This window comes from Bison bison, unplaced genomic scaffold (genome assembly GCF_000754665.1).
Source record: "Bison bison bison isolate TAMUID 2011002044 unplaced genomic scaffold, Bison_UMD1.0 scf7180017864512, whole genome shotgun sequence".
Lineage (NCBI taxonomy): Eukaryota > Metazoa > Chordata > Mammalia > Artiodactyla > Bovidae > Bison > Bison bison.
Window position 1 is genome coordinate 1,161,262 of NW_011495066.1, and position 14,100 is coordinate 1,175,361.

The window sequence follows — 14,100 nt, forward strand, 5'->3', positions numbered from 1 at the left end:
CCCTTACACACATTAATGAATATATAGAAGGAATAAGTATTAACCTTTGATATTAATCACGTTAGACCTTAGGCTAAGTAAATTCTTTCCTTAACTAAAACCCACTACACCCTCACCCTGTAGGAATGTAACTTTATTTGGGTGGCGTCTGTTTTGAGAATAATCAGCCCTGGAGAAATAAGTGTCCTGATTGACTGACCGCTGTCACAAGGAGAGGGTCGTAAGTTGTCAGCAGGCCCCCCCTGGCCAGAAGATGATGTAACACCCCTAAGACCTCTGTATACATTTGTGTGAAGCACCTGACTTTAATAAAAGTCAGGACTGCTGTCCCCACGTGACTTTTGTATAACATCTCAGTGTATAAAAACAGACTCTGGAAAATAAAGAATTGGGATCAGTTTCTCGAAATACTGGTCTCCCCATGTCGCTCTCTCTCTCACTCTGGCTGAGTCTCCATCTGGAGCGCGGAACCCACCATGCTTACTAACTATGCCTGGGCTTCTAAGATCCGACCGGGGAGGCCTCAGTGTCTCCTCTCCTTCGGGAGAACGGAAGGACGCCTGCGGCCTACGTAAGTGGTGCAAGCTTCTTGTCTTGAAGTTTTATTGGTCCCCCGCGTAAACCAAGCTACTCAGCCTCTTTTCTCCACTGAATTTTCCTACTGAGCTATCCTTATTCTATTACTCTTTATATCTCTAATTAATATCTAATTGAAACTATCGTATCCTGATCCTCGCCTATGCCGTCTCTCCTTCGAATACCCTGGATCAGCCGGGGCTGGTCCCCGGCAATATATAAATATGTACCTCAACCGGGCCATGAAATCATAGCCAGGTGTTAGTGCCCCAAAAGACTGCCTTCGGATTTCTTCAGCAAAATCATAGGTAAACTTGTTGCATTCCTGAAAGAGAAAATTAATAGGTGAGCCTATGTTTTGTCAGAAGAAAAGTCACTCTGGTTCCAGACCTCTGTGCCCACCACACAAGGTAATTATATAAGTGATAGTTGCTCAGTCCTGTCTGACTCTTTGTGACTCCATGGACCGTAGCCCACCAGGCTCCTCTGTCCATGGGATTCTCCAGGCACGAATACTGGAGTGGGTAGCCATGCCCTCCTTCAGGGGATCTTCCCAACCCAGGGATTGAACCCTGCATTGCAGGCAAATTGTTTACCATCTGAGCCACCAGGGAAGCCTGCCAAACGCAACACCTGGACCCTACAAAGCTAACCCCAGGTGTCGGGTGCTTCACAGGCTAGAAGCCCTTCTGGGCCTGATCCTCACCCTCCACTCCTGGTCCCCAGGCAAGCTATGTGTTCTCCCAATTACAATCTTATTTATTTATTTTTTTTTATCACCTTTGGAAAATCCTTGAAGGCTGGATTCCAATGCTAACTGAGCACTTTCTTCCTACAGACCTCTCTAAGGCAACTCCTCTCGCACGACAATTCTGTGGCCTCAGAAACGTTCCAGTTGCAGCTCTGCAACAGCGCTGCCAATTAACACCAACGCCGACAACAGAGAAAGGAGTCGTGATGACTGCCGTCCGCAAAGAGCAGATCACAGTCTCTGGAGGTTAGTCTGGGGCAAAGGTGTTCAACAAAAGCCCCCCTGCTTCCTAAGTGCGGTCTCACAGGCAAGCCAATGCTGGATCCTCTATTGGCACATGCTCATGTAAGATTGCAAGGTGGCTTAACATAAGTAAAACAGACAGCCAGTGGGAATTTGCTGTGTGACTCAGGGAACTCCAACTGGGGCTCTGTGACAACCTAGAGGGGTGGGATGGGGAGGGAGCTGGGAGGGGGTTCAAGAGGGAGGGGATATGTTATACTTATAACTCATTCATGTTGTAAAGCAAAAACTAACAGAACATTGGAAAGCAACTGTGTATTGTGCTTAGTTGCCCAGTAATGTCTGACTCTTTGCAACCCTGTGGACTGTAGCCCGCCAGGCTCCTCAGTGTGTGGGATTCTCCAGGCAAGAATACTGGAGTGGGTTGCCATGCCCTCCTCCAGGGGATCTTCCCGACCCAGGGATCGCACCCAGGTCTCCCGCATGGCAGGTGGATTCTTTACCATCTGAGCCACCACGGAAGCCTGGAAAGCCACTATACTCCAAGAGAAAAAAATATCCTATGAGAAACCATAATAGAAAAGAATATTAAAAATTAATGTATATATATATGTGTGTGTATAACTAAGTCATTTATTGCCCAACAGATATGAATAACAACTTTAAAGCAGCTATACTTCACTAAAAAGAAATAAGAAAAATAGAATTTGGGATGGGACGTAGGAGTGAGTTTTAAAAAGAAGGGGATATATGTACACCTATCTGATCCACGCGGATGTATGGCAGAAACCAACACAATATTGTAATTATCCTTCAACTAAAAATAAGTAAAGGTTAAAAAAAAAAAAGAATGCAAGGTGGATATAATCACCACACAGGACAGATAGGAAAACTGAAGTTTGTATGGTTAAGCATCTTTCCTACCATGTCATCAAGAATGAGTGTCATAGCCAGGATTTGAACCCAGACCCATCCTTGACTTTTTTAGTTCATCCATCCAGCAAGTTACTGACACCAGACTTTGGGCTCGGCACTGGGATTCACGAGATACACAGAGCCCCTGTGTGAGGGGAGACACTGGCCGAAACCGCCCATCCTAACTCGGCCCGATAGTAACTGTTTACACGAGTTATTTTACGACAGGAGGTTCCCGGAGGAGCGTGTAACCAGCAAGCCAGCACGGAGGAGGAGTTCGGGAAAGGTCAAAGGGAGGACACCACGCGTCCTTCCACCTCCCAGAATCCTTCTTGCAGGCATCCACCTTGGCTGAGCAAACAAACAGGAAGGGCCGTGACTCAGACTGATGGCCCAGAGACAACCCGGAGACTAATCCCCTCACCCTAAAACCCCAGACTTCGAGCCACGTGGCAGAGTAGTCCTCCTGGGTTCCCTCACCCTCCTGCTCTCCACCAGGGCGCCCCTTCCCAAGAAAGTCTCTTGTGTTTAAAATGTTTTGGTTCTGAACACTTAAGTGTGAACTTGAATTCATCCCTGGGCACGGAAGTGTTAATCATTATATGATGACTATTCCAAGTGGTTAAGAGAATGCATGTAATTAACAAACAGAGTATTTTCCACCCACTGAGGCCAGTTCTCAAAGTCAGAGAGAGCATCACGACCGTCTAGAAGCAGAAAATTGATTTTAAAAACACTGCTGTTGTTGTCCTTTAGTCGAGGTCTAGAAGCAGAAAACAAATCTTAAAAAACACCGTCATTGCTGTTGTTTGGTCGCTAAGCTGTGTCTAAGTCTTTTTCGACCCCATGGACTGCAGCCCGCCATGCTCTTCTGTCCATGGGATTCTCCAGACAAGAATACTCGAGTGGGTTGCCATTTCTTTCTCCAGGGGATCTTCTGGACCCAGGGATTGAACCCGAGTCTTCTGCATGGCAGGCAGGTTTACTACTGAGCCACCACGGAGGGCTTAAAAATACAGACTGCATTAAATGAAAAACTTAATGAAAGCTTATTATTCTTACTTCTAGATAAACTACTTCAAATTCAGGGCTTCTTACTATGGGAATGAAAAAGCCATTAATTACATTCCATTATCATCCCATTTAAATTACAGGGTCATGTTTTACTTTACAGGCCTGTCTGTAAGTAGAAGCAAGCTAAGACTTCATCAGCTACATATTCCAGGCCTTGAGGACAGGCCCTGTGTTCTCAAGATCAGTTAACGGAGAAATAAACCTTTGCTGGAAAGAAACAAAGCTGGAATCTTAAGACTAAAGAAATACTCATGAGCAAAATAAGGCATTTTGTTTCCTTGTCTCATTGTCACCCCCCGAATAATCTTCTTTTCCAAATGGAGAGCACAGCTCTTTAAGGGTGACGCTTTAAAAGAAATCTTAACCTTTTCTGTTTCCCAGGCAAAGGATGACTTCTATGCAGTTAACTTAATAGAGTTAAACAATCATCTTCCCTGTTTGTTCTTAATTTACTGATGAGCAACACAGCCTAGTTACTACTTAATTACCTCTATTTTCTGCGGCGCTGTTAGGAGAACCGAAGCAACCAAGGATCCCGCAGAAGCCCCTGCACAGGCCTTGACATCCTTCAGCAGGTTTCTGCCGTGGTTGCAGAGTGCCGATGCTGCCCCCAAGTGGTAAATGCCCAGAAACCCACACGCTGCAAAGGACAAGTTGATGTGCTTCATTCTAGCTGCGAAAGTGGGGAAACAGAACCCAGGAAATGCCTGTAAGGTGGTATAGTTTGTTCCACATGGATGCTAGTCATCATTTCTTAGAAGTGATGAGATAAATACAATTATGTATGTTTAATTATATATATATATATACACACACACACAAATATATGCATATGGGCTTCACAGATAGCTCAGTTGGTAAAGAATCCACCTTCAATGTGGGCTAAACCCCGGTTCGATTCCTGGGTTGGGAAGATCCCCTGGAGAAGGGATAGGCTGCTCACTCCAGTATTCTTGGGCTTCCCTTGTGGCTCAGCTGGTAAAGAATCCGTCTGCAATGCAGGAGACCTGGGTTTGATTCCTGGGTTGAGAGGATCTCCTGGAGAAGGGAAAGGCTACCCACTGCAGTATTCTGGCCTGGAGAACTCCATATAGGGGTTGCAAAGAGTATGTATATGTGTCTGCTACTGCTGCTGTTAAGTTGCTTCAGTCGTGACCGACTCTGTGCGACCCCACAGACCACAGCCCACCAGGGTCCCCGGTCCCTGGGATTCTCCAGGCAAGAACACTGGAGTGGGTTGCCATTTTCTTCTCCAATGCATGAAAGTGAAAAGTGAAAGTGAAGTCACTCAGTCGTGTCCGACTTGAGTGACCCCATGGACTGCAGCCCACCAGGCTCCTCCATCCGTGGGACTTTCCAGGCAAGAATACTGGAGTGGGGTGCCATTGCCTTCTCTGGTATATGTGTCTACATATAATTTTCTGGTCTAAGCATATTTTCAATCAAAGTCTAACTGAACATCCAAATCTTTCAAGGAAACATTTTCTTTTCCCTCACTCACCCTGACCCAATATAATCATATTAATTAAAAAAATTAACATCAGTTTATATCTGTTCAGTACATAGACTATGCAGCCTACTTTCTAATTACTTAGCAAAAAGCAAATGGATTAATTTCAACTGGCAAGGCATTTGGCCTTTTTTCTTAACCTTTTGAAACATTTGGGGGTCTGGGTGATTGGTAACATTAGTAACATCACTACAGACTGTAGCAAACTCCAAATTAAAGACACATTTGCTCTTTGCCAAGTGGCATCAATAAATTTAAATTAGACAGCTTGGCTCCCTACCCATTTCCCTTGTGAGCATTCCTTTGTTTTTGTCCTGCTTTTGTTTTTAAACGGATGCTCACAATTATTCCATAATGCAATACTGAATTATTCAACAATTTAATGTATTTCATAGGGAAGTTTCTCAAGACAAACTGAGACTGCGACTGCCAAGTGCAATTGAAGGCCCAAAGAAATGTCACCTGCACCATCTGATATTCGCAACAAATTTAACTGTAAAATTCCCCCCCCCCCCAAACCTCTGGGGGCACGATTTCACCATGTGTATAAAACATTCACCTTTGCAATGCTCTTCACTCCGAAGGGGAAAGGGGCATCACACTGGATTTCGGTACCTTCAGATTTGGTATTTGGCCTGGGCTTGGAATTTAGGAACTCAAGGACCTGATCCATCCTAAAAGAAATTAGTCCTGAATATTCATTGGAAGGACTGATGCTTAAGCTGAAACTCCAATGCTTTGGCCACCTGATGCCAACAATTGATGCTTTTGAACTGTGGTGTTGGAGAAGACTCTAGAGAGTCCCTTGGACTGCAAGGAGATCCCACCAGTCCATCCTAAAGGAGATCAGTCCTGGGTGTTCATTGGAAGGACTGATGTTGAAGCTGAAACTCCAATCCTTTGGCCACCTTATGCAAAGAACTGACTCATTTGAAAAGTCCCTGATGCTGGGAAAGATTGAAGGCGGGAGGAGAAGGGAACGACGGAGGATGAGATAGTTGGATGACATCACCGACTCATGGACATGAGTTTGAGCCAGCCCCGGGAGTTGGTGATGGACAGAGAGGCCTGGCGTGCTGCAGTCCATGGGGCCACAAAGAGTCAGACACGACTGAGCGACTGAACTGATCTGAAGGCCCTGATGCTTGGAGCCAGGCCTTGCGCGTTCAGTCACTGAAGCCGAGCGCCGGTTTGGGTTTAATTTCTTAAGGATGGACCGGGGAGAAGCGTTTGGGTGCTCAGCCTCCAAGGAGCCGGCCCAGCAGTCGCAAGCCCAGTGCCCAGCCTCCCACCCTCGAGGTCTGGGTGCGGCGGGAATAAGGACTCCTCCTACCCAGACCCGCTCGCCCCTGGAGACACATGGGCTGGCCAGAACGTGCGGCCCGCCCTCCGCCCTCCGCCCTCCGCCCTCCGCCCCCCGCTCCCGGTCCCCCTCTACCAACGCAGGTCTGAGACACTTCGGCGCAGAGCAGCATTCTCCCGCCCTCAACCGGAACCGGAAGGCGGGGCTAGGCCGTCATTCAACTTGGCCCCGCCGATCAGGGCGGGACGACGCGCGCCCTGGGCCCGCCCAGGAAGGTTCCGCAGGTAGAAGGCAGGCGCCCGGTCTACGACGTCATCGCGCTGACGCCGGCGTCCACTCGGCCCCGCCTGCTCCGTTGAAAATGCTGAACCTAACATGGCGGCGCGCGCTCGGCCCGCTTCACCCTGGTGTTTCCTCTCGCGCGGGTAAGGGAGACGACATTCTGGGCTCGTACCGTCTCCGGATGGCTAGGGTCGGCCCTTACCTGCGAGTCCGCTGACCTCCGAACGACCCGCCTGTGCCTTGCACCGGAAGTGCTTGGTCCTGTGGTCGGCTGTTTCCCGGAAGTGGTTTCCCGTCTCCTTCTCCTCGAGGCGGGCTCGGCTGTCCGTGTTAGGGCGGGCCCGGCTATCCGTGTTAGGGTGGGCCGTCCCTCGGCTTTTGCAAGCCAGCCTGTGATTTGTTGTTCCTCAGCATTATTGGAGAGGCCGAACTACGGCTTTGGGCTGCGTTCGGTTCCTCAGGCCGCCTTAGGCTGTGTGGACAAGGGTTGTGTTAACCTTTCTGAGCTTCCCAGGTGACTTCTCTGCAAAACGGGGTGGCAAAATGCGAGCTGGCGCTAACGCGTGGAAGTTCGTGTTGCAGAGCCGGCCTGCAACGGACCAGCCTCTTGCTTTCGTCAGCGGGCACCACTGGCCCTCGTTAGACCTAAGTATGGCGGCCCGCACTCGGCTGGCATTTCCATCCAGAGTCAAAGGACCGGCGGCTCTTTCTGCCCCTGAACAATGTCTTCCCTGTCCAATCCTAACAATCAAGCCTGGAGGAATTGGTGGGCTTTGTGGTGGAAGGTGACCCAGATCCCCTTGTTGGAGGACAGGTTTATTCACACCGAAGCTACAGAAGAGAATCTGAAGAATGCCAAGAGAGTCTCTTAGCGGGAGAGGGAGTGGGCGGGAGCTCCCCAAATGGCCTTTCCCTTGCCCCTTTTCTTTCTGCCCTGTTTGAGATTCCAGGGCCCTGGACTCTGCCCCAGGACACTTTCTGTAAGCAAGAAAGCGAAGGAGGTGATGTTGTTTTTCTTTCTTGTGAACAGCAGATCATGAAGACACCCTAACAATGATGGGTAGCACAACGGCCTTATGCTGAATTCTTGACTGCATTAGGGTTTAGTGAAGGGAAAGGGGAGTGGGTATATCAGGAAATGTAGAAGGACGCACTGTTCAATCTTTCATCCTTCCGCTGCCTTCTAACTCTGGTAGGGTGTGGTCTTTCCAAGAGAGCACCCTCCAGGGAACTTAATGGAAAAGAGGAAACCCAGGCCTCAGATCTAAAGCAGAGTCTGCGTTTCAGCAGAATCCCCAGAAGTTGCTTATTATTTCCAGGCAAGAGTACTGGAGTGGGGTGCCACTGCCTTCTCCGTCTCAACCTGCTGGCAGTGCCCAAATGCACGAAACAGTTGGTTGGCTACCATGACCACCAAATTCTGGCTCTGTGGCACCACAGATTTTTGCTCTGTGGACCTTATCTCTCCTTAGATCTGTGATGCCACCACGTCACTTTAAGCCAGACCACCCCAGGTGTTAGGCCAGGCCTTTGCCAAGTTTAGCAACAACAGCAAGCAGGTTGATTCAGAAGATAGATGAGCACTATGTCCCTGGGGCAGCAAGGCTGAACACCACGACTCGGAGATCCTTTGTTAAAAGGGAGAATGAGATCAGCGGTTATTACCACCCCTGTCGGTGAGTGTGATCCCACCACATTTAAGGGTCACGGAAAAGTGTTCACGAGCTCTATAATATAAGTCTTAACAATTTAAACTCTAAAAAATAAAGAAACATCCCTCTTCTCTCCCTTTTAGCCCTTGTCATACCTACATGCGACTAATTAAAAGGTTCATTTGCATGCAATGAATTAAAAGGTTCAGTTCCCTTTCCTTAAGGAAGAATATCAGATTTAAGCGTATTTGTTTTCCTAATCTCAGCTCCGTGCATACTGCTTCTCACATAGTGCATGATTAATAAATACTTGTTGTGATTGTTGGATTTAAGTAAGTTACTCTTGTGAGTGAATAGTACTTTAATTGCCCTTTAAGATCTTTTTTTTTTTTTTCCCCAGTATATCTTTTGCCTGTTTTTGCTGCTCTGTTTTCCCCAGTAACTTAGTTTTGAACTGGCTTATTTGCTAGCCATTTGTCATACATTTATTAAGGACCCATTGTTTAACAGACATAGTGTAGGTACCGGGCACACCCAGTTAACAGGGATTCATTCTTCCTCACCTAGAGCCTAGCGGGCAGAGAGGCAGTCGATGTGTAATTGTAGAGGCGTGATCGTGTGCTAATACACAGGCACACGGAGATGCTGTGCGTGTCCACACTGAACTGGGGCCTAGTGAACCCTTAGCTCTGAGAGGCACCCACGACAGCAGCTGGCACAGAAGCAAAGTGCCCAAGGCTTTCCCTGTCCTCAATTTGAGTGAAAGTTGCTCAGTCGTGTCCGGCTCTTTGTGACCCCGTGGGCTATACAGTCCATGGAATTCTCCAGGTCAGAATACTGGAGTGGGTAGCCTTTCCCTTCTCCAGGGGATCTTCCCAACCCAGGGATCGAACCCAGGTCTCCCACATTGCAGGCGGATTCTTTACCAGCTGAGCCACCAGGGAAGCCCACTGGTGTGGGTAGCTTCTCCCTTCTCCAGTGGATCTTCCCAACCCAGGAATCGAACTGGGGTCTCCTGCTTTGCAGGCAGATTCTTTACCAACTGAGCTATCAGGGAAGCCTGTCCTCAACTTCTACAAAATTTGATCATGTGTTTTCATCAAGAAGGAGAAAGATGCAGGCAAGGGATGCTTGCCACCCCTCTGCCCCAAGGACAGGGCCAGAGTCTCTCCTGTTGCAGTCTGCCGTCCACGTGGTGGGATTTGTGTTCCAGCCTTGGCATCCTAGCACAGGGGAACTCTGCATGCTGAGCCTGATGGAGATGAAAGAAGAAATGCACAGGCTTCAGTTTCAGGGGGTTGTGGCCAGAGCATTGGCCCACACAGCGGCGCCCTTGCCCCAGAGGCATCGAGGTGGTACCGCAGGTCGCCATGGCCTGGTGAAAGCATCCCTTGTGTCGAGACCACCGTAGAGTTCGGAGGAAGGCACTTCTGCTGTCCTGGAGTAGAGCATGCCCTGGGCACCCACAGAGAAGGAGGCTGCGTTCCTTCCCACAGGTTGTTGCTCAGGAGGAAGGGCAGGCAGCTGTTGGTGAATGACACCACAGGGAGGGAATAAAGGCCGTTTAGAGGGAGTTAGCGCAGAGCCAGGGCTTCCCTGGTGGTTCATTGGTAAAGAATTCACCTGCAATGCAGGAGACCTGGGTTTGATCCCTGGGTTGGGGAAGATCCCCTGGAGAAGGGAAAGGCTACCCACTCCAGGATTCTGGCCTGGAGAATCCCATGGACAGAGGAACCTGGCGGGCTACAGTCCATGGGGTCGCAGAGTCAGACATGACTGAGCGAGTAAGCACAGCACAGCACCACGCTGAGAGACAGAGACAGAGAAGCTGGCCTGGGAGGTGTGATGGCGTTTGTTGGGCCTGGGGAGGCAACTGTGGTCTTCCCATACCACACCCACCCTTTTCTCTTTGTCTTCTTCAATGAGTTGAAACTGAATTTCTAAATCTTGCGAGCAGAACAGTTCTTCATAATATAAGTGCCTTTTCCATTGCACCTGCTTTCTGTCTGTTAGAAATATGCTAGAAGAACTGACCACTTGGAGTAAAACTCAGTGACTCTATTCTAAATGGAAATATTTGTTTTCACACTGTATATGAATTCCATATGTAATATACATTTGACATGTGTGTGTGTGTGTGTATATATATAGGCTTCCCAGGTGGTGCTAGTGGTAAAGAATGGTAAAGAATTTGCCTGCTGATGCAGGAGACGCAAGAGATGCGGGTTTGATCCCTGGGTCAGGAAGATCCCCTGGAGGAGGGCATGGCAACCCACTCCAGTATTCTTGTCTGGAGAATCTCCATGAACAGAGGAGCCTTACGACTAACGTCCATAGGGTCGCAGAGTGGGATACGACTGGACCGACGGTAGCACGCAAGCATGCACACATATATGCAAATGTATGTATTTAATGTGTGTGTGTATATATATGTGTGTGTGTGTGTAGTTTAAAACTAGGGGATACATCTGGAAAATTGGATACATCTGAAAATATATAGTACAGATCCTAGCATAGCCTAGAAACTAAATATCAAGCTTTTTTCCATTAGAGAAGCATTTTTTTTAATGTAACCTTTATGTATAAACTTTGTTTTAATTACACAGGTGAAGGGTTCCAAATATACACTGAACTGAGAAATCACAAATGGAAAGGTTTTTTCCCAGGTGTTTCTATTATTTATACTACTCGCAATTGATATTCTGCATAAGTGTGAGATGGGCCAGATAAGCTTTCAAAATTTTCATACTTAAAAAATATCTTTTTATACCAAAGGAGTTGAGGTCTTTGGTAGCTAGGTATTGGTGATTGGGGGTGATGGTGGGAGAGGGACACCAAATGCAGGACAGAGTCCTAAATACTTTTATAAGCCCAATAAAATTAGAAAATCTGTATTCTCTGCCCTGTTTTTTTTTTTTTTTTAATTTTTATTTTTTTATTGTTGTTGCTAAACAACGCTGCCCTTGACCTGACTGTTTGTGATCCACAGTTTGTACGGATATTTGCAAATAGGCCTTCTTGTTATCCTGCACGTGGAGGATCTTCCAGTGGGGGGAATTATTGGGGAAATTATATCAGTGTCAGGAAAGTGAGGTTGCTGAGTAATACGCAGAATGTCATCTTCGGTGACTTATGCTTCATCAGATTCACCAAAATGCCACTCTGTTTTAATTTGGACTGCAGGATCTGATCATTACTGACACTGTTATCAAAAAAAATACCGTTAATTGCCAAAACATCCACTTATCTAATCACCTCATTTCAAACGGATTAAATAAGAATTCTGGTCTATTTCGTTTTAGTCTGTACTCCTATTTGCTGGAATTCTACTATTGATGATGATTATACCTATTGACTGCCCATCCCGTGTCAGTCCTTTGTACACAAGGTCTCTTGTAACTTTTACAACAGTGATGTCAAGTGGGACAGTAAAGGAGAATTCTGAGCTAAAATGGTTTTCCTACATCCACACAGACGCAGAGATTATCAGCCCCAGTCTCCCTAATTGCAAAGCCTGTACACAGACCCTACTTCCCTACACTGGCTCAAAAATGAGAAATATTCTCAATAATGAGATATTTAAATATGTGTGTTTCTCATTATGCGTCCAGGATTGCGCTGTTTGGCCATTATAAGTATCACAACCTTGTTATTGCTTCAGTCCTTTCCTTGGTCGGAATTTGTATATGGTCTTCACATTTAGTTATTTATAATTTTACTAAAAAGTGGTAAAGTAACCCAAGTGTTAGTCATTCAGTCGCGTCCAACTCGTTGCGACCCCATGCACTGTAGCCCACCAGGCTCCTCTGTCCATGGGATTCTCCAGGCAAGAATACGGGAGTGGGTTGATATTTTCCTGCTCCAGGGGATCTTCCCAACCCAGGGATCGAACCCACGTCTCCTGCATTACAAGTGATTTCGTTACTGTCTGAGCCATCAGGGGAGCCCCCCAAAACAGTAAAAGGGTTTAATAAATGGGATGCATGAATTTATTTAAAATGTGTAGGAAACGCGCTTGCATCTGGAAAAGAAAAAAAAAGGGAAGAGTAGCAATTAATTAAAGCAACCCTTCCTGCATTTATCAGTTACGGCGGTAACTCTTCATGATGACTGCTTTTCTTGGAAGTTGTGTCATAAAGTTGGTTATTGTAATGAGACCAAAATTTGCATTAAGAACAGTGTTATAAAAGGCGGTCACGTCATTGGCCAGGGTCCTACCTCCAGATATACCATATATCTAATCAGTTGTCTTTATGCCTTTCATCACTCTTTAAATAAACTTTATTTAGTGTCTAATATAAGACAAAGACTGGAGTAGGCGTTCGAAAATTAAAAAAAAAAAAATCTTGATGGATAAACTGTCCATTTTTAGCTCGCTGTCTTTTCTTACTGGAATGTACTTTCACATTTGTCTGTTGTATTACGTTTTACTTATCCTTCAAGGCCTAAACAGACCCTTCTGTCTCAGGGTGCCCTTTGGGATTAAATTCAAACAACTTCCGTCAATATTAACCCCACTCTTCTGTTTGCTACGAGGCCTGGGGCATCGTGACAGCATTTATCACCTCTTATTTTGGTGAGAGATGTGTTTCGCCTCTACCTTCTGTGTCCAGAGTTGATTAGGAGCAGGGACTGTCTCGTCCGGACTGGTTGCTGCCAGCTTCTAGGAGGTAGTTAACACATAATACCTGTTTAGAGGAGTTAAGAATCTTTAGGTTGTGTGTTTGATACAATCTTTAGTTGGTGTATCTGACTGGCTGAGGCAGAGAGAAAGTTCTGCTTCAAGTATCTTCACGTTTCAAGTTTCTTCAAACTTCGAGGCAGTTTAGCTAGAAAAATGGTACCAATGAATCTGTGTGCAGGGTAGAAACAGCCATGGACGCAGAGAACAGATATGTGGACCCAGTGGCGAAGCAGAGGGTGGAATGCACTGAGAGATCAGCACTGACATGTCTACAGTGACATGTGTAACACGGACAGCTAGTGGGGAACTGCCGGATAGCACAGGGAGCTCAGCTCGGTGCTCTGTGATGACCCAGAGGGGCGGGATGCGGGGAGGAGAGCGAGGTCTCACAGGGAGGGGTCATATGTATGCATACGGCTGATTCCCTGGTGGCTCAGCTGGTAAAGAATCCTCCTGCAGTGCGGGATCCATGGGTTGGGAAGATCCCCTGGAGAAGGGAAAGGCCACCCATTCCAGGATTCTGGCCTGGAGAATCCCATGGGTTGTATAATCCATGGGGTCCGCAAAGAGTCAGACACGACTGAGCGACTTTCACTTTTGGAGAAGGCAATGGCAACCCACTCCAGTACTCTTGCCTGGAAAATCCCATGGATGCAGGAGCCTGGTAGGCTCCAGTCCATGGGGTCGCGGAGAGTCGGGCACGACTGAGCAACTTCACTCTCTCAGTCACTCAACGGCTGATTCACATTGTACAGCAGTAACTCACAACACTAGAAAGCAATCGTCCTCCAATGAAAAGACAAGTATCAGAAGGGTTAGCGGTTGGACCAAGCGTAGAGGGGGCGGGATCGGGCATCTAGTCAGTATCCCAAGGCCACCCTTGTGCCTTTTCCAGTTTTTTTCTCATCTGGGTTTCCACCTGCAGTCCGGACCTCCCCCAGGAGGCTGCCGGCAGCCTCTCAGCACATTGGTGGAAAAGTTCTTTCACTGCCAATCTCTCAGGTTCAGGAGGGGAACTCCTGCTGGTTCTGTTTCCTTCACGTGCGTGTCCCTGAAGAGTCCGTGTGAGCAGCCCGTCGTGACCCAATGGCATGGGCCCGTGATGGGGGG

At 47.3% G+C, this 14,100-nt stretch overlaps 2 protein-coding genes across 15 annotated transcripts in view; one reads left to right on the forward strand and one right to left on the reverse strand.

Moving 5' to 3' along the window:
* The window catches only part of PNPLA4 (patatin-like phospholipase domain containing 4), a 127,464-nt gene extending 118,353 nt beyond the window's left edge, over nucleotides 1–9,111 (reverse strand). For 4 of the 14 annotated variants that reach the window (XR_824323.1, XR_824322.1, XM_010829900.1 and 1 more), the window contains exons 1-4: nucleotides 6,508–6,584; nucleotides 5,629–5,743; nucleotides 4,048–4,232; nucleotides 807–901 (exon numbers count right to left, since the gene is read on the reverse strand). Coding sequence is in view for 12 of the 14 variants with exons in the window: in XM_010829900.1 (XP_010828202.1) it covers nucleotides 807–901; nucleotides 4,048–4,227 (275 nt within the window). In the remaining 2 variants the exon portion in view is untranslated. Of the gene's footprint in view, nucleotides 1–806; nucleotides 902–4,047; nucleotides 4,233–4,429; nucleotides 4,461–4,502; nucleotides 4,551–5,628; nucleotides 5,744–6,507; nucleotides 6,590–6,856 lie in introns of those variants that run through there. The other 10 variants (XM_010829899.1, XM_010829889.1, XM_010829893.1 and 7 more) reach the window with 9 other exon arrangements.
* LOC104981020 overlaps nucleotides 6,281–14,100 on the forward strand; it is a 50,875-nt gene continuing 43,055 nt past the window's right edge. The window contains exon 1 of the mRNA XM_010829904.1: nucleotides 6,281–6,797. Within this exon, the coding sequence (XP_010828206.1) occupies nucleotides 6,281–6,797 (517 nt within the window). The remainder of the gene's footprint in view (nucleotides 6,798–14,100) is intronic.